We start from the raw sequence: 26,196 nt of genomic DNA on the forward strand, positions 1-26,196 counted from the left end.
CGTACCGTTTGTAAACGTTTGGCTTAAATTGCTAAAAGTGTTTCGTAACGTTTTCAACGTTTTGATTTGTTTCTTAACGTCTGTAAACGCTTGGCTTAATTCGCTAAAATGGAGAAACGTTTGGATTTGTTTCGAAACGTCTGTAAACGCTTGGCTTATAACGTTACGAAACAAGTCCAAATGTTACGAAACAAAACCAAACATTTCACCTTTTTAGTGATTTAAGCCAAACGTTTACAAACGTTACAAAACAAGTCCAAACGTTACGAAACAAAACCAAACGTTTACAAAAGTTGCGAAACAAATCCAAGCGTTTTTTTTTTTTAGCAATTTATGCCAAACGTATACAAATGCTACGAAACAAATCCAAGTGTTTAACCTTTTTAGAGATTTTAGCCAAACGTTTACAAATGTTGCAAAACAAATTCAAACATTTCACCTTTTTAGCGATTGAACACAAATGTTTACAAACGTTCCGAAACAAATCCAAACGTTTCACCTTTTTAGCGATTTAAGCCAAACGTTTACAAACGCTACGAAACAAATCCATGTTCTTTTAAAAGTAGATAACATGGAAAATATACGAAATCGCTCTAGAATTATAAAAATCCAAATTGAAAATATCACAATCACAATTTACAATAATGTAAGAAATTAAACTAAGAGTTACAACACTAATTAGTTATTTAATTAATTACTATTGTAATTAAATTCCTAATTAGAATAGATAGTTAAATTATCTCCAATTTAGTTTTTAGTATGTAAAAAATAACTAAATTGTCTCTAAATTAGTAGGAATACCTATCTTTTAATTTGATTTAACTACAAAATTATAATACTATCTTTAGTCAATATATTATTATTTAAATTTCTATTTGACTATTTTTAAAGATATTATTAATAAAATTAAATTAATTATTTAATTATGGTTATTATAAAACCAAAAAAAGAATAAATTCAGTATGGAAAAAATTTAATAACCGAATATATTATATTTATTTTTACAAAACTTCTTAACTAATTTAATACTAATTATAAATAAAAAATTGATATAATTATAATAAATTTATTAATACGTTACGAGCTACGTGCATAACACGTAATGCGAAACTAGTCCTTTAAAGTTTGTTGGTAACTTGGAACTAAGCTAATGAACAATTTAATATAAATCACAAGTGAAGTTTTTCAATCAATGTGGAAATGAATAATTTATTTTTTAAATTTATTTTCAAGGTGTGACTTCTTACCATCAATTTTCATTTTTTTTTTTCAAAAGCTAGAATCTATTAGATTAAGATTTAAGTACAATATAGAAAGTTATAATATAATTTCATTATATGATATTTCCAACTCTAATCTACAAAAGACTTTGGAAGAATAAAAGAAAACAAGCAAAACAACAACAAAAAAACTAGCAAAAAATTAATCGGAAAATTCCACTTTTATTTTGAGAGATCTAAAAAAAACAAAACATAAAATCATTTCTTTCAAAAAAATGATAAACTCCATATCAGAGATCTACATAGCGTAGAGATTTTATGGACGGAGAGGAGGTGATTTCCGATCGAAACCGGATAATCACCTTCTCCAACCCTTTAAAGATGAAGATGGAGAAAATTTTTAAAGAGAAGGGAAAGCAAAGTTTTAAAGAGAGAAGAATTCTCTTTTACCCTTTTAACTATTTTGCGCATATAAATATACGGTTTTAATCTATTCAAGATGGAGAATACAAAACCACCAACATTCAACTCTTTCGGATAGTGGGTCCAACTCAAAATTAAATATCAAAATGACAAATAATCATGTCATTTTAACACCCATATTTAACATTTGAAAAATAATTGCACGCAACCGTTGCGTTATGTCATTCATATAACAAACCAATGATGCGTTATCCACGTGGAAAAGTTGATAATAAAAAAATTTAGTAATAATTAAAAGATTTTTTTATCGGAAATACTCATTGGCTTATTATAAATATGACATGACACAATCAATACATGGGATTAATATTTTTAACATTTTTCAACAAAACATTCCTTTTAAAAATATGTCTTATCTTCTTTTAATTACTATTTTTAAAAATCGAATCAAATCAATATATAAAAGTAAAATTTTATATAACAATATTAATAACCCTGATAGTCAAATCTTCCTGCGTTAAAGACTTTCTTTAAATTTATAATTGTTTAAACAAAGACTTACATAAATTTAAATTTAGTTAAACAAAGACTTCCTATTCCAATGTCAGATGAAGAATCAAGAAAGAACATAGTTAACATTTTATGACTGTTCAAACTTTCTTTTCTTGTGTCAAAAACTAGGAATACTACTATAAGGACATCTCCAACCCAAATCTAAAAAAGAGTTGGGTCCCACCATTTACAATTAGGCAACTCCAACCCAACTCTAAAAACCTATTTTTTTTAGAGTTTTTGAATAGTAAACGCTACATGTAGAGTTTCACTATTCACATCTCTATAAGGACTATTTTGTACTTTTTCATGTTTACTAATTACTAGTTTAACCTATTAACTTTAATTTATACAATTATATCTTATTATATTCAAGTATCAAAAATTTATAACTTTATTATTATATTTTTATATGACTTCAAATAAAATTATAAATATTAAAAAACCGCATATATTATAAATTAATAATATATAAAATTAATAAAAAATATATTTTAACAAATAATACAAAAAATTATAAAAATAACAACAACAACAACAATAACAATAAAAAAATAACAACCACCATAATAATAATAATAATAATAATAATAATAATAATAATTTAATTTTCGTGTGAGCCACTTTCACCTCCGATAACATTGGTATACTATTCACCAAGATAATGGAGAACGGAAAATTGTTTTCGAGATTGTTGAGAATTTTTTTCTAAAATTCGTGCTTGTTCACTTTCAATATGAGCACGAATTTTAGGATCTTCAATTGCGTTCAAGATATATATTATTAAAAATATTAATATTTTATTCAATTTTATTTAGTAAAATATATATTATTATATAATAAAAATATTTATTTAAATTTATTATTTTACTATTGATAAAAAAGTATATTATTTTATTTTTAGGATGAATATGTAAAAAATTAAAATTAATTTGAACTAAGTTGTTAAAATAATTAAATAGTGTAGTTTTAAAATATTGTTTTAGAGTTAGAGATAGAGTTTGTGGTCGGAGAAAAACTTGTTTAGAGATAGAGATGGAGTTTGTAATCGGAGAAAAACTAACTCTATCTCTAAAAAATAGAGTTCTAATTATAGAGTGAGTTGGAGATGGCATAAGGCCTCTAAACTCCTCTCTCAGGACACTGTTACCTTGCCCATGGGGACACAAAGGTTTTTGATTTTTGTGTGCCTATAAAGTATTAAAATTTCCGGTTTAGTGCCTTTTTAAAATTTAATTCCAAAAGAGTGTCTGGGCCCACGCGTTACGCATTGTGGGAATGCGGAACACGTGGCGTTCCGCATTCCTACAATGCGGAACGCATTAATTAGCTGATTATAATCAACTAATTAAACAACTTTAATATTTGGGCACTTTAACAATTTGATATATTCATTTCGTCTTAATAAAGTTTGATCACTTAAATATTATTAAAAAAAATCGACTTGACATTTATAAATTTAAAAAATTTGTATGGTATTGATAAAAAAAATTAAAACGCAGTATGATATTTTTAATTCATATTAAACTGGATTGTTTCAACTTTTTATTAATATTATCATACTAATTTTTTAAATCTTACAAATGTCAAATCGATTTTCTCAATAGTATATTTTTTTAAGTGATAGAATTATATTGAGGCGAAATGAATATATAATTTTTAGATTAAATTTGTATGTAAATAATATTAGTACACCAATAATTGGGGAAATAAAAATATTGGCGTCTGCATTCCTACAATGCGCAACGCGTGGGTTCAAGCACTCTTTTAGAATTAAATTTCAAAGAGGCACTAGACCGGAAATTTCAATGCCTTATAGGCATATAAAAATAAAAAAGCCCAACTTGCAATGGCGTAAGCAAAGGATTAAAAAAAATATTAATTATTGTTTAAAAACATTTAATTTAATTAAAGACTTACCTACAATTCACACGAAGACTTCAATTAAACTTAAACAAAGACTTCATTGACAATTTAATAAAGACCTCATATATATATATATATATATATATATATATATATATATAACTCAAGTACTGACCTGATGCAAATTCAAGAATACAAAGAACTAGGGCATTAATTTGTTATCTGGTTCTTGGCACTGGCAGAATGCCGATGTACAATGATGATGAGCAGATTAAGATTGAATCCCCTGATCAAGATGCCTCAGGTGATGATTTTCAAATTTTTATTAGCATTTTAATTCATATTTAATTAATTCTATAATATAAATTTGCTCCTTTTGGGTCGTATTTGTTAGATACTTCTGCCGGGACTCAGTCATACGTCGAACCAGAGGGAAAAACAAAGCTGACGATCAAAAGAAAAGAGGACGCACCATTGGCGGAAACCGATTTCAAAGTGTTGCTGGAACTGACGGGCACAGCCGATTTGAAGGACAGATGCGGACTAGATCTGGTGGCAGTATTAGATGTTAGTCTGAGCATGGACGATGAAAATGGAAAGAAACTGAATAAAATGAAAACTGCCATGCAGTTCGTAATCAAGAAACTTACACCCAACGATCGTTTATCTGTTGTGACGTTCGCGAGGACGGGAGACAGAAGGCGCCGTTTGATGCAGATGACTGCAAATGCTCAAAAAGATATGGGAGAGCTGGTGGATAGCTTAAGAACAGGACCTTATACGAACATAGTTGATGGGCTTCGAGTGGGAAAACAAGTCGTCGATGGCCGGAAAATAACTGCAGGACGTGCCGCTGCTATTATGCTTATGAGTGATGGCGTCGACAACGTGAACGGAAGAAACATTAGACAAGTCCTCAATAGGCAGATTCCGGTATGGGATGTACCAGTGTACACATTTGGTTTTGGTATGGAACAAGATGCCCAGGTACAGTTTAGTTTTTTCAGTTTATTTAATGACCCTTTTCCCTATTGGGAAAAAAGTCATATATGCCCCTAACAATTGCCTTCAAAATCAAGTAAGCCTTTAACGTTCCGAAATATTTAAATATGCCCCCAACATTTTAAAAACTGAACAACCAAGCCCCCATTTTGACTTATAAATGAGACATTGAGGGGACTGGTTGTCGAAATTTAGGGATCTGGTTGTTCATTTTTCAGGACGTTGGGGTATATTTGAACCTTTCCAGACGATGAGGGCTTACTTGATCTTAAAGTCAAACCTTAAGGCCATAAATGACCATTTTCTCTATTTACAATTAAGTTTAATTATGGATATTAAACTCTGTAGATCACTAGATTTTTTTCAAATTACAAAAAAGTCACTAAACAAACTTTCTTTACAAAATAATCATTGAACTATACGTTTTGTTATAAAAATACTTGTGTTATAAAAAGAACACTAAATTTTTCATGAATTAGAAACAAATCATTGGGTATACTTTTTATTAGAAAAAGGTTATTGAACTATATTTTTTTTGTAATTTCGGCCACGTAAGCAAAAATGTTGCATTTTTGCGTGAAAATGGTACGTTTTATATGGATGAACCCCTTTATAACAAAAGGTAAAGTTCAATGATCTTTTTGTAACAAAAATTTATTTAGTGACTATTCTGTAATTTGAAAGAACTCTAATGACGTACACAGTTCAATATCTGTTTAATTACACATATTAAATAAAAAAAAGTTTAATTATAAATAAGTTCAGATTATTAGCCAAAGGCCCAAAATGATATCAAATAATTGTATCCTGTATCAAAATGGTACTCATACTTTAACTTGTATCATTTTAATACCACAACTTCTATTATTTTTTTCAGATCTGTTTTTTTTATTTTGGCCACTTTTAATGACGTGACAACCGAAAAAAGAATATATTTTTTTATTTTCTTCCACATCAGATGACATATAAAATAAATTTATCCCATTGTATATCATTAAGAAAATTAAAATAAACTAAGATACGATGTGTCATCTGATATGAAAGAAAAAAAATTCTTATTCTGATTATCATGTAATTATAAGTGGCCAGAATTTGTAAAAGAGACTGATCTGAAATAAATTATGTTATCAAAAAATACAAATTAAAGAATAAGTACCATTTTGATACAATTTCGGCTAATTTCCTTTATCTACTATATGGTGTTGACTTTTGACAAAAGATGTTTTCTGAAATGTTTTTTACATCATAGAAAGTCTTATAGTAAAAGAAATTTTTAGAGAAATTCAATCCACCACGTCATCCGTGAACTAAACCAATCATATCATAATATCTCATTAAAATAAGAGTATTCTTATAATATCATATCCAAAAATGTATGCAAATAACAAACAAAATTATAAGAATACTCTTATTTTAATGAGGTGTTATAATATAATTGACTTAGTTCACGGATAACGTGATAGACCAGGTCTACATAAGAATTTCTCCTTATAGTAAAAATTATATAGTTAGTAAAATTAGTAAAGTGACTTAATCAAATAAATAAAGAAAGTCTAGTTGCTCAATGTATTTTTCAATTCAAATAAGCCTAAATAAAATAGTACTTTTTAATAATTTAATAAATTAAAATAAATAATTATCATAGTGTATTTTGTATTATCTTATTTATATTCAAACTGTAATAAGTTGACCGACTAATAATTAATTAATTTATATTAATCAACTATATATTATTAGTAGATGCACCTCATTTATTACAAAAATGGACATCTTTTGCTAAAAATTCATATTAAAGTGTCTTTTATAATGTAAAAAAATAATCTAAAGGGATATATTTATCGAAAGTGAAAGACATAATATAGGTAAATGAATTTTTGATCATAAATGTATAAAGCTTAATTTTCAATTACTATTATTTTATTAATCATTTGTTAATTAATAGCTGCTCCAAGAAATCGCAACAAAGAGCCCTAGAGGAACTTATTCAGACGTCCAAAATGAGGAAAATTTGACCTTAGCATTTTCCCAGTGTTTGGCCGGCCTTCAAACTATTATTGCTCCAGACTTGACCTTGACAGTCATACCTGAGAAGAACTCAAAGATAGTGTCTGTATCTGTGTCCGATCTGGATTATCCACAATCCACAGAAGATGATGGCTCCGTCACTATTTTATTTGGTGATCTCTTCAGTCGAGAGACTCGCAAGGCTATTGTATATCTTCGTCTATCCGAGATTAAGCCTAGAAAGGGCCGAACATCGGTGCCCACGACTATTCTCCAAGTCAATTACACCTATACCTAGTAAGAAACTCCAACATTTTTCTTTTTCTTTTTCGCTTTGTTGTCGAGGTTTTATTTCTAATTTGATCCATATGCGATCGATTTTGCAGTGCTGAGGGGATCCTATTTCGGGCCGAAGCTCAACTCGTTGAAATAACTCGATCTCGGACAGCAGTGACACAAGAGATTGAAGACATTTTGATTGAGGAGGATCGTTTGTCCACGTTAAAGGCGATAAAAGATGCAATAGCGGAGGCTGATCGCGGGAATCTTCGTGGAGCTGTATCCATTCTGGAAGCGGCCTTGGACTCACTTAATCGTGCTGTCTACCAGCCTAATGAAATGACTGACACGATGAAATATGAGCTGAAAAGGATAATAGACTTGATGAAAGATCCAAACACCTACAAGACGAGAGGGCGTCCTTTTGCCCTCTCATATGTGACTTCCCATGGTCGTCAGCGTTACGCCACAAAAGGTGACACTGGGTCCGATTTGAAAAAAATGCGCTCATATGCCACGAAAAATATGAACACAAGCTTTGAACAAGCCGAGCGTTTTGACAAGAATCCAAACATTGCACCACCCTCGGCCAAGGAGGATGCGCAACTGGATCTTAAAAATGACCCGTTCGCCCCAATTGCGGTACCTCTTGCGAACAATAATCAGAGAGCCATTCTGGCTCTGAAACAGAACGAAGATATTATTGAGAAAGTTAAGACACTTGAAGACATTGAAAATATAGCACGCAACGTTCAGACGGGCATCCAATCTCTCCAAAAAATGCTAGCCTCAATTGGAAATGTCCTTAAAACCTAGCTAGTAAAGCAACGACAAGAACTGAATTTTTCCATCAACTACTTGGTTTTCTATGAGAATGACAATCCTTCCATCTTATTCCTTGTTCCACAATAAAAATGTTGTCTCTACTAGCATATATGCTGGGGTTTTAATCATGAATTTTTTTTTACTGCTTTTATTTTAATTTTCCTTAATACTGTATGTTGAAAACATAAATTTAAACAAAGTGGAGAAAATTTTATATTTTGCAGTTTGTATTAAAATTAATTTTTTTTTATTTGTACATTATAGCCGATTTAAAGAATTGTATTTCTATTATAGGCTTAATGCATTATTTAACCCCTAAACTTTACTACTTTATTCCCTACGACTTCTAAACTAATTTTATGTTTCATTGGACCTCATAACTATTCTTTTTCTTCTATTTAACCCCTCAAACTATTTTGTTTATTCTATTTAACCCCTTAACTATTTTTTTTTCTATTGTACATTTAAACTTTAATATTTTATCCATTTAATTAACCTTCTCAAAAATACAATTATTTAATTTTCAACCATATTATATCTAGCATGAATGCTTAATTGTTTTAAAATAATAATAAATTTTAGCGTGTTTCATAAATTTAACTCGAATTTTTAATTTTAGAAATTTTAAGATACCAACTTTTATTTTTTTTGCAATTTCAAACTTTTCAAATCAATTACGAATCTTTCTAGTTTGTGTTTAAATTATAAAACACGTTAAAATACATAATTTTTAAAGCAATTAATCTTTAAATATATTTTTAAATAATATATAAATACATCACTTTTTATTTTAAATGTAAAAAACATATTTATATCTTTTTTAATATTAATACATTGTGTGAGAGGTTAAATGGGTAAAAAAAGTAATTTACATGTTCAATGGGAAAAACAGATATTAAACTCTATGGGTCACTAGGGTTACCGTGAATTACATAATGATCACTAAACTTCATTTTGTTATAAAATGGTCACTGAACTATACCCTTAGTTACAAGGGGATGTCACCCATATAAAACGCATCGTTTTCATGCTAAAATTGTTACAAAAAGAACACTAAACTTTTCATGAATTACAAAAAAGTCACTGAGTTATATTTTTTATTATAAAAATATCACTGAACTATGTCCCTTTTTGTAATTATACCTTGTCACGTAAGTAAAAATGTTGCATTTTATATGAGTGACATCCATTTGTAACAAAAAGTATAGTTCAGTGACCATTTTGTAACAAAATGAAGTTTAGCGATCATTCTGTAATTCGAGGTAACCTTAGTGATCTAAAGAGTTTAATATCCGAGAAAAACATTTGGTTAATGGGTTAAATAGAACAAATAGTATAATAGCTTGAGGGGTTAAATAGAATAAAAAAAATAGTTAAGAGGGTCAATGCAATACGAAATTAGTTTAGGGGTCGTAGAGAATAATAAAGTGGTAAAATTTAGGGATTCAATAATGTACTAAGCCTTCTATTATATACAACCACAACTATCTAATTGATGTTAGTAATATGCATTAGGTCAATCATGATTGATCATGTATTGGTTTTATCCTTTTATTATTAATTAATTAGTTGACATTTTTATTATTATTTTATATTATAATTAAATATTTTAATAGTTAATTTTTCTTAAAATTATTAAGAATGTGACTTGATAGTAAATTTTTTAGAATTAATATAAAACTATATTCAATTTATCTTTAGTTTTAATAGTGCAGTGAAACTAATATGATGTTTACCGATAATTATATTTTACTAATCATATATATAAGTATTAAGTTAAATCATAGCTGTCATTTATGAAATGAAGCATTTGATGATCCATCATGAGAATACTAACATAAGTTTTCTCATCATAATAATAGGCTTAATATATCATTTAACCCTTAAACTATATCATTTTATTCTTTGAGAGTCCTAAACTAATTTTATATTATATTGGACCTCTTAACTTTTATAATTGTTCTATTTAACTCCTAATTAACAACAAATTTTTTGTTGATCTGACTTTTTTTCCTCCAGCATGGCAAAAGCGCGTGTTGTCAAACGCTTTGAAGCGCATGAAGGATTATTAAAATGCATAAATTGTTCTATTTAACCCCTGTAATATACTATTTTATTTTATTTGGCTCCTGAACTATTTTTATTTTTTTAACGCACCTTCCAACTTTTAATTTTTAACCTCCTTTAAAATATAATTTTCAACCATTTTATATCTAAAATGAATGATTAGAAGCTTATAAATTGATTTATGTACGATCACATATAATTTTTTAAAACAATTTTTTTAATTTTTTTAATTTTTTAATAAATTTTTAGCGACAATAAAAAAAAGTAGAAAAATAAAAGATATTGAAATTTATTCAAATAATTACATGATATAATCACATGTCAGCAAATTTATGTCAGCAATTTTAACCCCTAAACTATTTTTGTGTTCCATTGGAATTCTTAACTATTTTTTTTTGTTCTATTTAATCTCATGTCAGCAAATCCATGTCAGCAATTTTATCCATGCCAGTGTGCGTTGTGTGCACATTTTGAATGAGAGGTTAAATAGAACAAAAAAAGAATTAAGAGGTCCAATGAAATAGAAAATTAATTTAGAGATTGCAGAAAATAAAATGATATAGTTTAGGGGTTAAACGATGTTATAAGACATAATAATATTAAACCTAGCACTTGACCTTGAAATCACTATCTCCACATAACCATTTTGTAGTTTGATACATTCTTACATTATCTTTAATAGGATAATGGAATAGATTGTCGTTAGATATAAAAGTAACTATGTGAAAAATGTGAGTGACAGAGAAATAGTTTGTACCTCATTTATTTGAGTAAGATATCTACGGGATAGACTGAAAAAAATGCATGATCATGCTATATGAATTGATAAAGAATAATCATTTTCACTCTACTTGAAATTAACAAATTAATGATTGAATTCTATAAGGATGTTTGTGCTATACCTTATATTCAATCTGGATATCATGGGATAAAGAGATCAAAATATTATTATATGAGGTAAATTCGGATAATTGATTTTAATATAATTTGGGTAGTCATAATGTCTTATAAGAGTTCACTTCTTTTTAAACTTTTTTTTATATTTTTTTGACAACTTATTTTTTAATTATTAACAATTTTGTTAGTAATTATTTTTTTGAAATTCGACGGATCATTTGTTCTTCATGTTAATTATTTAATACTTTTATTTGAGTTGTTTTAAAAAATGTTTTAAAAAATATTTATGCTTTGTTTATCAATGTTCCAATGAAATTTCGATGGATTCATCATTTTCTCACGATTTCATTTTCAAAGTATTTATTTTGAGCTATTTTAAAATGTTTTTGAATGTATTTTTACAAACCGTTTCAAACTATTTTATCTATTGTTTTATAAACTGCTTCTAAAAATTACTGAAAAATGTTGTTAGAAAACAATTAAAAATTATTTTTTGGAACTATTATTATAGAATGTTAGAATATGAAACAAATAAAAAATATTTTTAAAAACCTTTTGAGACCATTTAAAAATGTTTTTATAAAACGGTTGCAAACAGCGTTTCTATAAACTATATAAACCCGTTTTATAAACGATTTAAAAATTGTTTTTTAAAACAGTTGCATATTATATTTTAAGAACCGTTGAAAACTGTTTTTTTTAAGACGCTTTAATAGAGTTCGGAGTAGAAAATCAAAGCACAAGAGTAAAATAATAAATTTCAAAATGCTCTATGATAGAATTTTCAAGTTATAGTAATAATGTCTAGGTTAAACAACAACCATCATAAAAAAAACAAAAAACAAAAAAGGCCAAACCCATCTAGAGGTCCCTGTACTTTACACTTTTTTTTCCGTTGGTCCTTATACTTCATTTTTGTATTTTCTGGTCTCTCTACTTACTCATTTTTTATTTTCAGGTCCTTTTTGAGTTTTTTTTCTGTCTTTTTGTGTGACCGGAGGAAAAAAGATTATAAGTAGAGGGACTGGAGGAAAAAAAATTATAAGTACAGGGACTGGAAAAAACTCAAAAAGGACCTTAAAATCAAAAATAGGTAAGTAGAAGGATCAGATAATACAAAAATGAAGTATAAGGACCTACGGAAATAAAAGTGTGAAGTACAGGGACCTCTATATGGGTTAAGCCAACAAAAAACTATTAAATTTAATATTTACAAAAATCTAGCTAGGTATCCAAACAATAGTATCACTATTAAGAAAGTGACAAATTGGAGGGCCTCCAGGCTTAACTTTCAAGATTTGAAAAGCCAAATGCATTGGGTTCCAAGCTGAAGTATTCATATGGCAAACAACAATTGCTTCAGCTTTGGAGCCATCTTCACCCATTAACGGAACCAAGTAAGCCCTTGTCTCCATTATTATATGGCAATAAAACACAGCATAAGGATATCTCTTCTTATGACATACTATTTGATCGTCTCCAATCATTTTTATTCCCTTCAAAAATGTATAATTCTGCTTCTTATTCTCTTCTTCTACCTCATTTGCATATGCTTCAACTTTGTTTCCATATTTTGCAACAATAAAATCAACTAATGATTCCAAAGATGTAGCACAATATTTATCTTCACCCTTAACACCCGACGCTTCACATTCTTTGATCGTTCGTTTGATAATTTGAGCTTTTCTTGATGCAAGTTCTATTGAAAAATGTTTCAGAATTTCCAAAAATCTATTGCTTGAAAAGGGTATTGTTTGCGCAATTTTACGCGACACGAAATTAGACTCATTACTTGATTTGGCGAAAACGAGCATCATCTTCTGACCAGGATGAAGATCGTCATGTAAGAAGTAGACAGTCGTTATATTACTGGCTATGGTGCTTTTTACAAGTGATTCTTTATTAATATACCCAATTCCATAATCTGCCTGTAATGATGTAAACTCTACTTCTGAAAAAGTGCTTGTATTTTCCTGTGCAGTTTCTGTAAAAAGTTCGAACTATTATTAAGAAGATATGTCATATGCTGAACTAGTTAATTATAAGGCTCACATGTATAGCTTTTTCTTCAATGTTATTGACTTTTCCTTTCATGCCATGAAGTAGGTATTTTTTTTATAATTTTAAAGTAAATAAAATATGGTGAATATTCTATTTATATATTATAGTCCATATTTATAATTTCATTGACAATTATTTAATGACTTAATTGGTATTATTAATAAAATTGAAATTTACTCATTAAAATGTAAAAAATTAAAATCAGCAGCAATTAACATCTTGAATTTCGAAATATCAGAGCCTGGGTAATGTAAAAATATATTAAAACGACCTTTTATCAAAACAAAAAATAAAAAAATATACTTTATCAAATGAGATATTTATTTTTTTTCCTTTGTAAATTATATCTTATTCATCTCTATTTTTTTTATCAAAATATAAACTCTTTGATTCTCACCTTTTAATATATTTTTTAACTGTATAAGTTAAAAATTATATATTACTCAAAATAAAAAGTTAAGAAAAACATAAAGTTTTTTTTTTTTTCAATTAGCCCCTAATAGTTAAAAATCCAATAAGAGCGTCAATAATGAACTAACCGGGTTGTATAAGATCGTGTAGAGCTTTTGGCATGGAAGTGTTTGGTAACACGGATTGCCAATACATCACTGCAGGAACCGGTGCCTGAGAAGCATTTCCACTGATTACAATCTGCCAAATTTAGGGTTTACAATGAAAAGGAAAAATCAGTCTCTCTTAAATAAATTGTAATCGAGATAAAAATATGGGAGCAAAGCTAAACAATAATTTCTCAAATAAATAAAAGAAATTGTAATTCTCACGCAGAATAGAACACAGAAAGGAAGAAAATGAAACTCCATATTGGCTCCTATATTTATTTAAATGTGATGCGCATGGGATGCATATAATTAAATAGAAAACTATTTATAATTAATGAGGTTTGAATGAAGCAATGTTAGACTAGTTTAATCCAAATATTTATCTGACGAAATGTATGTTTGGACTTAGTAAAAGGACATGCGTACCATGGATTCTATAAGAAAATTCTTAATTTTGATAAAACAAGACTTAATAAATTAGGCCTAATAGATAAAAATAAAGAACATTCAAATCATTTCAAATTTTTTGATAGAAAATTGTTCAATTACTAAATAATAACCATAAGTTTTAGTTTCGATTTTTTTTTAGTTGGAGAGGAGGAACGATTTTGGAAGGATTTGAGTTTACGACCTAGTAATGTGTTGTTCACCGCTTATACCATTTGAAATATTTAGTTTTGACGACTATGTTATCACAGTTTTAAAAAATGACTGCAGTTCTAACTCAATTTCAAAAATTATTCAATCGACATAGAATATGTTGTATTAAAAAATTAAATTTTAAAAAGACATACATTTAAGAATACAAAATACGATAATTTCTTTTTATAAAAGATGTAATTTAAAATAAAATTACTGTTAACTTTTTAAAACCGGACTAGAATGATAAAAATTAAAAGTTTCGGGCTGAATTTGAAAGAAAATAAAATGGTTTTTATTTTTGGACCATCACCCGTTTAATTTTATTTTATTTTGAAATACTCATTTAAATTAAATAAAGAAGTAAGAATTGGATATACATCACTTGGTCCTTTTTTTTAATAATAAATGATAGACCATTTATTAAATGCATGACACGAGCGTAATTAATACTAAGTCAATCAATAGATAGTTCTAATTTAAAAATCACTAATTAATGTTATATTTATTTATTGATTATGATATTTAATTACGCCATTTATTATGTATTTAATGAATGGTTTTTAATTTTACATGACAAATTATATTCACACAAGTTTTTTTTTTCAAAAATACTGTATATTTCAAAGTAATTTTGTATGCCACTTATGTTCCTCCTACTTATCTTCTATTTCAAGTGATGCCCATGGTACAATATATAATTTTCAATTCCTTTTACGCGCATGATATTCCATTTATTTTCAGGTTATGACAAAATTTGTTTTTGAGTTCAACTTAATAGAACTCTTTTTTAGATAATTTCGAAAAAGCCACTTTTAATCAATTCATATTATTTATTATGTAAAATAAATAGTCACTGTTGCTCTTTAATTACAAAAAAGCCAAAGCATATCAGTTTTTTTATTCGATTTGTCTTTGTATGATTGTTGGTTGGTTAAAAATGCCCTTATTTTTTGTGTTATTTTCAAAAGAAAATGTCTATTAATTTATATATATTAAGAGATATTTTGATAAAATTTTCTTCACCATTTTATTAACAGATACGTTAATTCTCTTTATATGCATGTTTGTTAAAAGTAAACATTCAAAAGAGAATATATGGACTGATTTATAAAGTATTAATTTACAATTTGAATGTAATATAATTTAAGCAAGTCATTATTTTATATATAATATTTTTTCTATTAATTCTCAATTTATTAAAATAAATGGAAATGAGAATAAATAATGTTAAATTAAAAATATTAAATCCGAAGTGAAGCGAGAGCTAATAATATAATATATGCTTAATGGCAAAAAAAATCCAAACCTTTACGACTTGTTGCAATTATATCCAAACCTTTTAATTTTTACAATAATATCCAAATTGCATTATTTTGTTACAATAATATCCAAATTGCACTTTTTATGTGAACTTTTTTGAGTTTTTTGCCATTTTTTGGGGCTTTTATTATATTATTATACATCAAAACATAATAATAGCCTAATATCTTAATTGAAAACAACAAGTTTAGCCATCAGTTTGACTACTATTACTACAAAAAAAATGCAATTTGGATATTATTGTATCAAAAAAAATGCAATTTGAATATTATTGCAAAAATTAAAAGATTTGGATATAGTTACAACAAATCGTAAAGGTTTGGGTTTTTTTACCATTAGGCCTATAATATAATTAGAATTGTATATAGCGAGTTGTTCTATAATCTATATCTATATATCTATCTATCTATACTATAATATAATCTTGAACTCCAAATTAATTTTGACAAGTGGATCGACTACAAATTGTCATGTGACAATTACTCATTTAAAATTAATTTATTATTTTATTAAAAAATCTAATAATTAATATTTTTTAAGTTATAAAATATGAAAAGTTTAAAACTTGCAATAATTAAATTTGTTTCATAACTTATAAATATTAATAGTATAGAAAAACTCTTAAGATTTTATAACTTATAAACATGAAAAAAGAAACTCTTCAAATTTCACCGCCATCAAATTTATAAAATTCTATAAGTCTAAATTTAAATTAAATTAAATTAAACTTTTTTATTTTTAATATATAATAATATAAAAAATATTTTATTTCTCATAATTTAAAAATACATCCTATTGAATATTACATATTTTAAAATAATATTATAAAAATTAAAAAATTAAATTATGAGAACTAAAATACTTTTATTTCATTATATGCTATAAATATGAATAATTTTAAAACTAAATTTAGTTAATTAAAATTTAAAGTTATAGAATTTTATAATGTGATGGTTATAAAATTTGAAGAGTTTCTATTTATGTTTATAAGTTATAAAATATTAAGAATTTTTAAATATTATTAACTTTTATAGGTTATGAAACCAAATGTATTAATTTTTTTAACTTTTTATATTTTTAAAAATAAGTTTTGTATAACATCTAACTTTTCATATTTTTCAATTAATTACAACTTCTTTATCATGAAATATATAAGTGTATATATATATATATATATATATATATATATATATATATCCATGCACACATATTTAATTATAAACAAATATGGTTTTTTAGAGTTTTTTTATATCTATTTCTTTCTATTTTTTCATACTTGATATTGTCTCATGCAATTTTTTTTCGCAATAAAAGAGTGTTTAATCATTCATAATGCAGTACGCTTGGAGTAAGTATTGTCTATCTTTTTGAAATTGTTTAGTTCATGTGTATGGTTGTTGTTGTTGTTGTATTTTAATTTATTTTGCTGACATGTGACCTAACTTGCTAAAGAATTCAAAGAAACGAAGATTGACTGCCATTGAAATATATATATTTTAGACATGAACCATATAATCGTAATTATATGATTTCAGTGATAATGTTGATTTTATGAGGTTCATCAAAACAATTTAACATAAAAGATTTTATGTTTTGAATTGAATTGATTTAAGGTTGACAATTATTTTCCATCAAATGTCTTTTTTATTCATTTATATGACATATCTCTAATTTTTTTTAATTATATTTAAAAAAAAGTACGTGAATAAAAATATTGATTGTGAATTTTAAATGTTTAATTATAATATCATTATTTATATGTTATAAAATATGATATATTTTTAAAATTAAATAAAAGTAATTAAAAATTTAATCATATTAAATTTTTTTATTGTTTTGGTTATGAAATTTAATGAAATTTCCTTAAAGTTTATAAGCAATTCTAATTTACGTTTAAAAGGTATGAAATATGACAAATTTTTATTAATGTATTAAATATATGAAATTTGAAGAATTTTTATTATATTTAAAACTTATAAAATTTATCATGTTCATAAATTATGATATAGACAATATTTTTTTAAATTATTAAAATTACCCGCGCAACGCGCGGACATCGACCTAGTATAATTAGAATTGTATATAGCGAGTTGCTGAATGAGTTAAGAAAATAAACAAGGATACTAGTAATAAATTAGTCTACTTCAAATTTAGAATGATTCAAAAAAAACATTTAGTTCATGGGGAGATCTAATTGATTAAGAGAAAGGACCGACCATTTCTGACCAAAAGAAAATTACATGGTAACTTAGAAGTAGAACATATCTATTTTAAACAATAAAAACTTTCGAAAATATATTATACAAGATCTCCAAATAAAGTTTACTTTTTGAAAGGAAAGTATTTCATTCGATCAAAGTTGAATGACAACCACTAAGGGAGGTTACTTTTCCACCTAGGCCAACTATTAGACTCAGAAAATTAATAAGAAACTCAAAACAAACACGGATGTAAGATAATTAAAGGTGTAAATTTTTACACTCCATATGTTAATATTTGAACTCCATAATCTCATGGATTGTCCATAAAATTTATCTTTTTTCTATTTATTAACCCAGCTGAAAAAAAAAAGATAAAAAAGTCACACTAAATTCTATGTTGTTTGATCATAGGCCTAATTACTTTAAAAACCCCCACCTTGTAATATTTTTTCGTTTATACCATGACCTAGAAAAAAGTTCATTTGTACCCTTTTTTTGATTTTTCATTTTCATCTCTACCCCAAAAAGGGTACAATTGACTATATAAAATTTTTAAGGATAAAAATGTTAATAACAACTAAATAGAAGGGTTCCACCATATTTTTTTTTATCTTAAAAAATACAAATAAGTCCTCCAACTTTAAAAATATTCAAATAAATCTTCTAATTTATTATTTTTAAATATTTTAATAACAAAATAAATTATTTAAAAAAATATTTTCGGCGTACCATCGTACTTCCCCGATATATTGAACCCGTTAATTTTTTTTTAATTTTTTTTTTTTCGTTTTGATGCCGGAGGAGCCCTCCTTCCTCCCATAGAGGAAGGAGGATCTGCTCCTTCCCCCATGGGCGGAAGGAGCAGCTGCTCCTTCCTCCCATGGGGGAAGGAGCAGATCTGCTCCTTCCCCCATGGGAGGAAGGAGCACGCTGCTCCTCTCCCCCATGGAGGAAGGAGCAGATCTGCTCCTTCCTCCATGGGAGGAGGAGCTGAGCTGCTCCTTCCTCCATGGGAGGAGGAGCTGAGCTGCTCCTCCTTCCATGGAGGAGCAGCTCGTGCTCCTCCTAGGAGGAGCCCGGAATTTTTTTTTAAAAAAAAAGAAATTTATGTAAATTAAATATTTATTATCAATTTAATTTTTTTTTGGAAAAGAAGGTATTTTTGAACAATTAATATGATTAATGTCTTATTAGAATAATAGTTAAATTTCAAGGATTATTTTAGCCTTTTTTGTATATAAAAAGAGATCAATTTAGTACTTCGGGGTACAGTTGAAAACGAAAAATCAAAAATAGGGTACAAATGAACTTTTTCCTAGGTCATGGTATAAACGAAAAATTATTACAAGGTGGGGGTTTTTTAAATAATTAGGCCTTGATCATATGATCTATTTTATGGGTGGTGGGAGAATTTTATTCTATATATTTATAGAGAATTTATGCTATGATTATCGCTTGTATTTATAATGAATCTTTAAAACACAATTGTAATCCATTAAAAAATTAGACTTCTAATCCTAAAAGAAAGCCAATGTCAAACAAAGTGTTAAATATCCTGAAACTAATAGAAAATTAAAATATGAGGCATAACTTAACGACTTCACCTTGTCGAGTACACCGAACAAAATTAATCATGAAACATTCTTTAGCAAATCACAAAAGCCACCAAATTACATCACATAATAAATTTTCCACCTTAACTTATAATTACTTCAAGTTAAAGTTAATTAAGACCAACTCTCTCTATTCCATCCATTGCCCTTTAGGACATTAACCAAGTCCAAGCCAAGATTGAATTTTTAAGTTGCCAACAGCTTTGTCAACATATTCGCTGGATTGACTTTAGTGATTATCTTCTCTATAAGAAATCTCTTATCTTCCACGACATCCCGAATGAAATTCATCCTCGCATCAATATGTTTTGATCTCTCATGATACACCGGATTTTTCGGCAAGCACAAAGCATTTTGACTATCAATAAATCATGGCTTCCGAACTTCTAAACCAAAGCTATCAATCATCTTGCAACCATATACCCTCCTTAACCCCTTCTGTCAATGACATGTATTCCGCCTCAGTTGTAGACAAAGCAACTATAGATTGTAAAGTTGCTTTCGAACTAATAACACATCCATACAAGATGAAGATATAACATGTTTAGGACGTCATCTGATTAAGATCTCCTCCAAAGTCAGAATTTGTGTAACCCATAATTTCATCAGAGCCACCACTAGAACCATAAACCGAACATATGCCACTCGTTCCCTTCAAATACTAGATAGGCCATGTTTGGTTCATCAAATGGAAAAGTATATATGGAATAACATAACTATTCCATAAGTACTGGAATAGCCATTCTTTAATTTTTGAGAGGAGTATTTATTTCACAAAATCATGGAACAACAATTCTATGGAATACCTATTTCATGAACTAAAGTAAAGAATTATCATTCTATACGGAATAGGTATTCCATCCCGCGCCTATTCCATTAACCAAAGATAGCTATAATCCACTTGATTGCCTCCCAGTGATCCTTTCCCAGATTACTCATAAATCTGCTAACCACACTAAAAGCATGTGCCAAATAAAGTCTTGTACAGACCATCACATACATCAAGCTTCCAACCGCACTCGAATACAGAACATCACTCATATATTCCTTCTAATCATCTATACTAGGTAGTGCATTAGCATCAAATTTAAAATGCGATACCAAATGAATACTTATTGGCTTAGAGTTTTCCATTTGAAAAGATTGCAATACCTTCTCAATAAGTTTTTGTTGAGAAACATGCAACATGCCTTCTTCTTTATCTCTCCAAACCTCCATGCCCAAAATTTTCTTGGCTGCACCCAAATCCTTCATCTCAAATTCACTACTCAACAAGGCTTTCAAGTCATTAATTTCAGCTTTAGACTTAGCTGCAATTAACATATCATCCACATGTAGCAACAAATAAATCAAAGGATCATCAGATAGCTACCTAGAGTACACATAATTGTCAAACTGATTTTGAATATATCCATGAGAAATCATGAAAGCATCAAACCTCTTCTACCACTGTGTATGAGACTGCTTCAAACCATACAAGGACTTTTTCAGCAAACACACATAGTCCTTTTGATCAGAATGAAGAAACCCCTCTAGCTGCGACATATAAATCTGCTCCTCAAGAGTTCCATGCAAGAATGCTCTTTTCACATCAAGTTGTTATAACTCAATATACAACGCGCTCACAATAGATAGAATAACCCAAAACGTTTGATGCTTCACAACTGGTGAAAATACTTCATTGTAGTCAATTCTCTCCTTTTGTGAAAAATTATTCGCTATAACTGTTTCAACTTTAGGAATACCCTCTTTCTTCCTGAAGACCCATTTTCAGGCTACTAGTTGCACTCTTTTTGGTCGAGGTACCAACTCCCATGTATTGTTCTTCTCAAGAGATTGCGTCTCCTTATTCATGGCAATTAACTATTCAGATGTCTCTTTATTCTATACAGTCTTCATATATGGCTGCGGCTCATCAAAATCAATGATCTCACCTATTTTCAAAGCATAAGTCATAAGATTAGTATCAACTGCATCAACACAATCCACATATCTCATAGGTGTTCTGATTTGCATATTTTCTGTCTTTGTTGCTATACTCTCTTCTACCTCTTCTTCATTAAACTCAGTTATAGGATCGGTAGTAATCCTATTTGGAGCTATAACTCCACATATAGATTTTGATTATAGAGATTAAATTAGATAAAGTTCAATTTAAATTGGCGGTGTCGAAAGTTTTTAAATGAAAAGACCTATTTTCATCTATAAGAATACCCCTTCTAAATTTATTACTAAATAAAGTTTTTATAGTCATTATTTAATTATTTAATTAATTAATTACTAAAAATCTATTATAATTAGAGTTTTAAATAGAATAGAATTGTATGTTTACTTGATTAGTTAGCATAAGGTTTTATAGCTATCTACTAATTACTTATAAAAATAAATATTTATTAAAAGAATATAGTTTAGTTGAAATAAATATCTGTTTTAGTTTAATTTCAATCGTTAGTAAACTTCAATAAGTAATTGTCCTCCTTAACGGTAGGCATCAATATCAAATCGATGATAGCAAGACAGAACAGAAGTTTTGCTAATTCCATCAGTTTTATGTTCAAATACAGAGTTTGAGCTTATTTATACTCACCTCCCATAATGTATTAAATCTTTATCTATAAAGGTTCATTTGGTCCTTCAATTTAGAACAAAAGATCAAATAAGATCAAATTTATTGTTTTGAACGGAAACACTCTCAAACTAGGCGTTTGAATAAAAACACTCCCAATATATTTTTTATAAATACTTTAAGTCATCCCTATTAACTACTGTTTTAATAATTATTTGATATTTTATACTTAAATATAATTGATAATTATTAATTAAATATAAAAATATAATTACCTTAATAAATAATAAATATAATTATGATTATTTGACGAGTCACACTACGAGCCACGTGTGAAACACGTAAAGCAACACTAGTCAAAATAAAAGTGTGGGATTGTAATCTTAAAAAGTAAAAATACATGGTCTAAAATTGAAATTAAACACAAGTACAATAGATCAAACATACGTTTTGGTTTTGTTGGGTATGTTTTTGAAAAAAAAAAAGAATGGGTAGTTCACCAATTTTTTTGGTCAACTCGAAACACATTTGTAAGCATAGGCCATAGGAAAAAGAAACTCCTAACTAGAGAGTAGAGGGAACCAATTTACATAAAAATTGGTATGAAGAATTCTACCGTAAGCATAGTTCTACGTGGCTCAAATTTGAAATAGCGAACAACGTACAATATGGTGACCAGATATCATATTGTCATCTTTTAAAGTGATTAAATTATTACATAAATTTTCAAATTTTTCTTAATTAAATTACATAGGAACCCAAACAATTGTATCAGTATTAAGGAAATGACAAATTGGAGGTCCTCCAGGCTTAACATTAATGACTTGGAAGGCAAAATGTTTAGGGTTCCAAGCTGATGTATCCGAGTGACAAACAACAATTGCTTTAGCTTTAGAGCCATTATTAGCCACCAGCGGAACCATATAAGCCTTCGTAGCATTAATTGCATGGCAATAATATACTGCATATTTATATCTCTCCTTATGACAAACTATTTGTTTGTCACCTATCATTTTGATACCTTTTAAAATAGTATACTCTTCCTTCTTGTTTTCTTCTTCTACCTCGTTCGAAAATGCCCTAATTTTCGAGCCTAGCTTGGCGGTAACGAAATTGACTAGCGACTCGAAAAAAGTAGCACAATATTTGTCTTCTCCTCTAATATTTGGTGCTTCACATTCTTCAATTGTTTGATTTATGACCTGAGCTTCTTTCGATGCGGGTTTTATTGAAAAATAATCGAAAATTTCTTGTGACTTGTTGCTCGAGAAGGGTATAGCCTCGGCAATTTGACGAGGTAAGAATTTGGATCCTTTGATGGATTTTGTGAAAATAAGTTTCATTTTTTTATTAGGATGGAGATCGTTGTATAAAAAGTATATAGTAGTTTCATTTTGCATAATATTATTGCTGGAAACTGTTTTCAATTCTTCATTCCAATATCCAGTTCCATAGGTTGATCTTTTTCCTCTAGTTGGAGCCATAACAAGCTCTACTTCTGCAAAATTACTTATATTTCCTGCATTTTCCGGTATAGTTATTAACACGAAGATAATTAAATTTTACATGAAACACTTGGAAAAAAAAATTAATACTAACCAGGAGGCTGCAAAAGTTCTTGTAAAGCCTTTGGTAATGGAGTGTTTGGTAACTTGGATTTCCAGTAGACCTCTTCTGGTAAAGCACCATTACTTTTATTGGAAAAAAGCTGCAGTAAAATAATATTTAGTTTCACTTATTTATCAAAGGAAAGACAGATATGTATATTTAAGGTAATATATTAAGAATTCTTACCAAACATAGGGTGAACATGAGAATGAGATGAAGCTCCATAAGTATTAGCTGATTCAATGCACACAAAAAATATGTATATTTAAGGTAATATATTAAGTTTCTTAAAAAAGGTAGTATATTAAATCTAATATATATCTATTAATAAAATAATATTTAGGTCTCTTGACTATGTAATATGCCAGTAGGTAGTGTTTTTATTCACAAGGTCTCAGCTTGTGATCAGTTGACTTCAAATGTCAAGTTAAGTGGCCGAGAATATTTTGTTAGTAAAAGTCATGACAATGGAAGACTTAATTTTGGACCTCACAGAAAAATGATACTCTTGACAAAGATGTCGTTAATGTTTAACTATTTGTCTATTTGGATTAAAATATTGAAAAATTATTGCATGCACCGTTGTACTATATTAATCGTGCAACAAACTAATGATGCTTTATTCATGTGAAAAAATTAAATAATAAAAAAATTAAATTTTAATTAAAAAAATTTCTATTGCAAATGTTCATCAGCTTGTTGTAAATATGACCAACTGCCAGTGGCGGAAACAGGACTCCAATTTAGAAAGGTAAACTTTTTTATGTTCGGTTATTTAAAAAAAATCAAACAACTAAAACACTGTAAATCTATAAATTTGCAGTTGTAGGGACGGTTAAAAGGGAACAAACTGCCCCTAACACATTATAACCGCCCCTACTAAAAAAACTCTAACAATCTTTTTTTTTTAATATTTTTTCAGTGATGAGTGTCGGCCGACCCTCCTCAACCCTCCCTAGTTCCGCCACTGCCTGCTCCTGTTAGGGCTTCGTCAATTACAGCAGTAAAGACACAACCTCCATGTTGGATTTCCAATGCACCTCTTCCGGTGAAGCTCCATTACTATTATATCCATGGAAAATAGCTGCAATAGGTTTATGATCAATGAAATTAATTCTATTTTCCTTTATTTAATCAAAGCAAAGACATGAAATGATATCTTTTAATTTAACAATTCTTACCAAACATAGGATAAAGATGAATGAGATGAAGCTCCATAAATATTAACACTCCAGTATAGGGGTGTGCAAAAACCGACCGAAACTAAAAAACTGAATCAAACCGACAAATTCGGTTTGGTTCAATTTGAAAAGGTAGAATAATTTCGGTTGGTCGGTTCGGTTTGATATTAGAAGTAAAAAAATTTCAGTCACTTTTACACGTAAACAGAACCAAACCAAAATAACCGACCGAACCAACAGGTTCATTCGTTCGGTTAAAAAAATCAGTTTTTCCCAGAACTTCAGTTTTAAAAAAGTCAAAAATTTTGGTTCGGTCGGTTCGATGTAACCGAATACATACCCCTACTCCAGTACATGCAAAAACTCTGTATAGCTAAAGGAACGTATCAAATCTAATATTTATATATGAAAAAAAGTAAGGTTTAATACTTTTGGAAAGAAAACTCTTTTGATTTTTAAAAAATTTATCCAATTCTTTTTAAAAGGTGTAAATTTTATTTCTAATTGATCAATTCATTCGGAAGATATTCAATTTTTTTAAAAATTAATATTTTATATAACATTGAATGTATATTTAAAAAAAATGAAAATAAAAAATTATCAATTTAAATAAATAAATTATACAAATTTTTAATTGATTTTTAATTAATTAATCAAATCAGAATGAATTTAAAAAGTTTGGATTAGTTTTTTTAAAATAAAAAAGAGTTATTTTTTTTGTCCATTAGTAAAAAAAAATACTAGTTATGTTTATTACTCCCTCCATTTTTATTTAGTTGTCCATTTAGTCAAATAAATTTGTCTATAATTAGCTGTCCGTTTAAATTATCAAGATAACATTAGTTACTATCTTTCAAATCTATCCCTACTTAATAAATGACTCTATAACTCAATTTACAAAGTATTTATTATATAATAGGGTTATATTAGTATTTATTACTTTAATTTAAGACAAAAATTCTATTTTTTTAATATGTATTATTTTAGCTAAATGGACAACTAAATGAAATGATGTAATTAAGAGGTTAGTGATAGCTTGTGTTTTTTCAAATAGTTTTGAAGATTTCATGTTACAATGACTTAGCATAATTTTGAGGGACCTTATTGGAAACTTTGGAAGATTCTATGGTGTTTAATGGTGTGGGAAATTTTGAAAAGTCGAAATCAAAGAGTCTTTCAGAATGGAGCATCGGTTATAGAGAAGGTGAATTTTAACTGTTTTACTAAAGCGGTTTTTCTTTTTAGGTGCTGTAATATGAGTTTTTGCTATTCGGGTTTGGATTTCAACAGAAATCTTTTTTTTTATCCG

The 26,196-nt window shown here is 28.0% G+C and overlaps 3 protein-coding genes across 3 annotated transcripts; 1 reads left to right on the forward strand and 2 right to left on the reverse strand.

Moving 5' to 3' along the window:
* The first annotated feature begins 4,271 nt into the window (after positions 1-4,271).
* LOC126661217 (uncharacterized) lies at positions 4,272-8,333 on the forward strand. The gene is made up of 4 exons (XM_050355033.2): positions 4,272-4,365; positions 4,456-5,048; positions 7,006-7,364; positions 7,454-8,333. The coding sequence occupies exons 1-4, from the start codon at positions 4,305-4,307 to the stop codon at positions 8,160-8,162; spliced, it is 1,722 nt and encodes a 573-aa protein (XP_050210990.1). The 5' UTR covers positions 4,272-4,304; the 3' UTR covers positions 8,163-8,333.
* A 3,913-nt stretch (positions 8,334-12,246) lies between these two features.
* LOC126661229 (BURP domain protein RD22-like) lies at positions 12,247-14,030 on the reverse strand. Its single transcript, XM_050355046.1, has 3 exons — positions 13,979-14,030; positions 13,736-13,847; positions 12,247-13,119 (listed from the first exon to the last, which is right to left on the reverse strand). Exons 1-3 carry the CDS (start codon positions 14,015-14,017, stop codon positions 12,356-12,358), a joined length of 915 nt encoding a protein of 304 aa, XP_050211003.1. The 5' UTR covers positions 14,018-14,030; the 3' UTR covers positions 12,247-12,355.
* Positions 14,031-22,780: 8,750 nt separating this feature from the next.
* On the reverse strand, positions 22,781-24,032 carry LOC126661106 (BURP domain-containing protein 5-like). The gene is made up of 3 exons (XM_050354887.2): positions 23,893-24,032; positions 23,698-23,806; positions 22,781-23,617 (listed from the first exon to the last, which is right to left on the reverse strand). The coding sequence occupies exons 1-3, from the start codon at positions 23,929-23,931 to the stop codon at positions 22,845-22,847; spliced, it is 921 nt and encodes a 306-aa protein (XP_050210844.1). The 5' UTR covers positions 23,932-24,032; the 3' UTR covers positions 22,781-22,844.
* Between the last annotated feature and the right edge of the window lie 2,164 nt (positions 24,033-26,196).

The sequence above is a fragment of the Mercurialis annua genome, linkage group LG8, assembly GCF_937616625.2.
Source record: "Mercurialis annua linkage group LG8, ddMerAnnu1.2, whole genome shotgun sequence".
NCBI lineage: Eukaryota > Viridiplantae > Streptophyta > Magnoliopsida > Malpighiales > Euphorbiaceae > Mercurialis > Mercurialis annua.

Coding starts and splice junctions, on each gene's coding strand:
- LOC126661106 (XM_050354887.2), bottom strand. CDS start 23,931: ATGGAGCTTCATCTCATTCTCATGTTCACCCTATGTTTG. Junction 23,807..23,892: donor TCATGTTCACCCTATGTTTG/GTAAGAATTCTT, acceptor ATTTTACTGCAG/CTTTTTTCCAATAAAAGTAA. Junction 23,618..23,697: donor AGAACTTTTGCAGCCTCCTG/GTTAGTATTAAT, acceptor CGGAAAATGCAG/GAAATATAAGTAATTTTGCA.
- LOC126661229 (XM_050355046.1), bottom strand. CDS start 14,017: ATGGAGTTTCATTTTCTTCCTTTCTGTGTTCTATTCTGC. Junction 13,848..13,978: donor CTTTCTGTGTTCTATTCTGC/GTGAGAATTACA, acceptor TAAATTTGGCAG/ATTGTAATCAGTGGAAATGC. Junction 13,120..13,735: donor ACACGATCTTATACAACCCG/GTTAGTTCATTA, acceptor AACTTTTTACAG/AAACTGCACAGGAAAATACA.
- LOC126661217 (XM_050355033.2), top strand. CDS start 4,305: ATGCCGATGTACAATGATGATGAGCAGATTAAGATTGAATCCCCTGAT. Junction 4,366..4,455: donor CCCTGATCAAGATGCCTCAG/GTGATGATTTTC, acceptor CGTATTTGTTAG/ATACTTCTGCCGGGACTCAG. Junction 7,365..7,453: donor GTCAATTACACCTATACCTA/GTAAGAAACTCC, acceptor TCGATTTTGCAG/TGCTGAGGGGATCCTATTTC.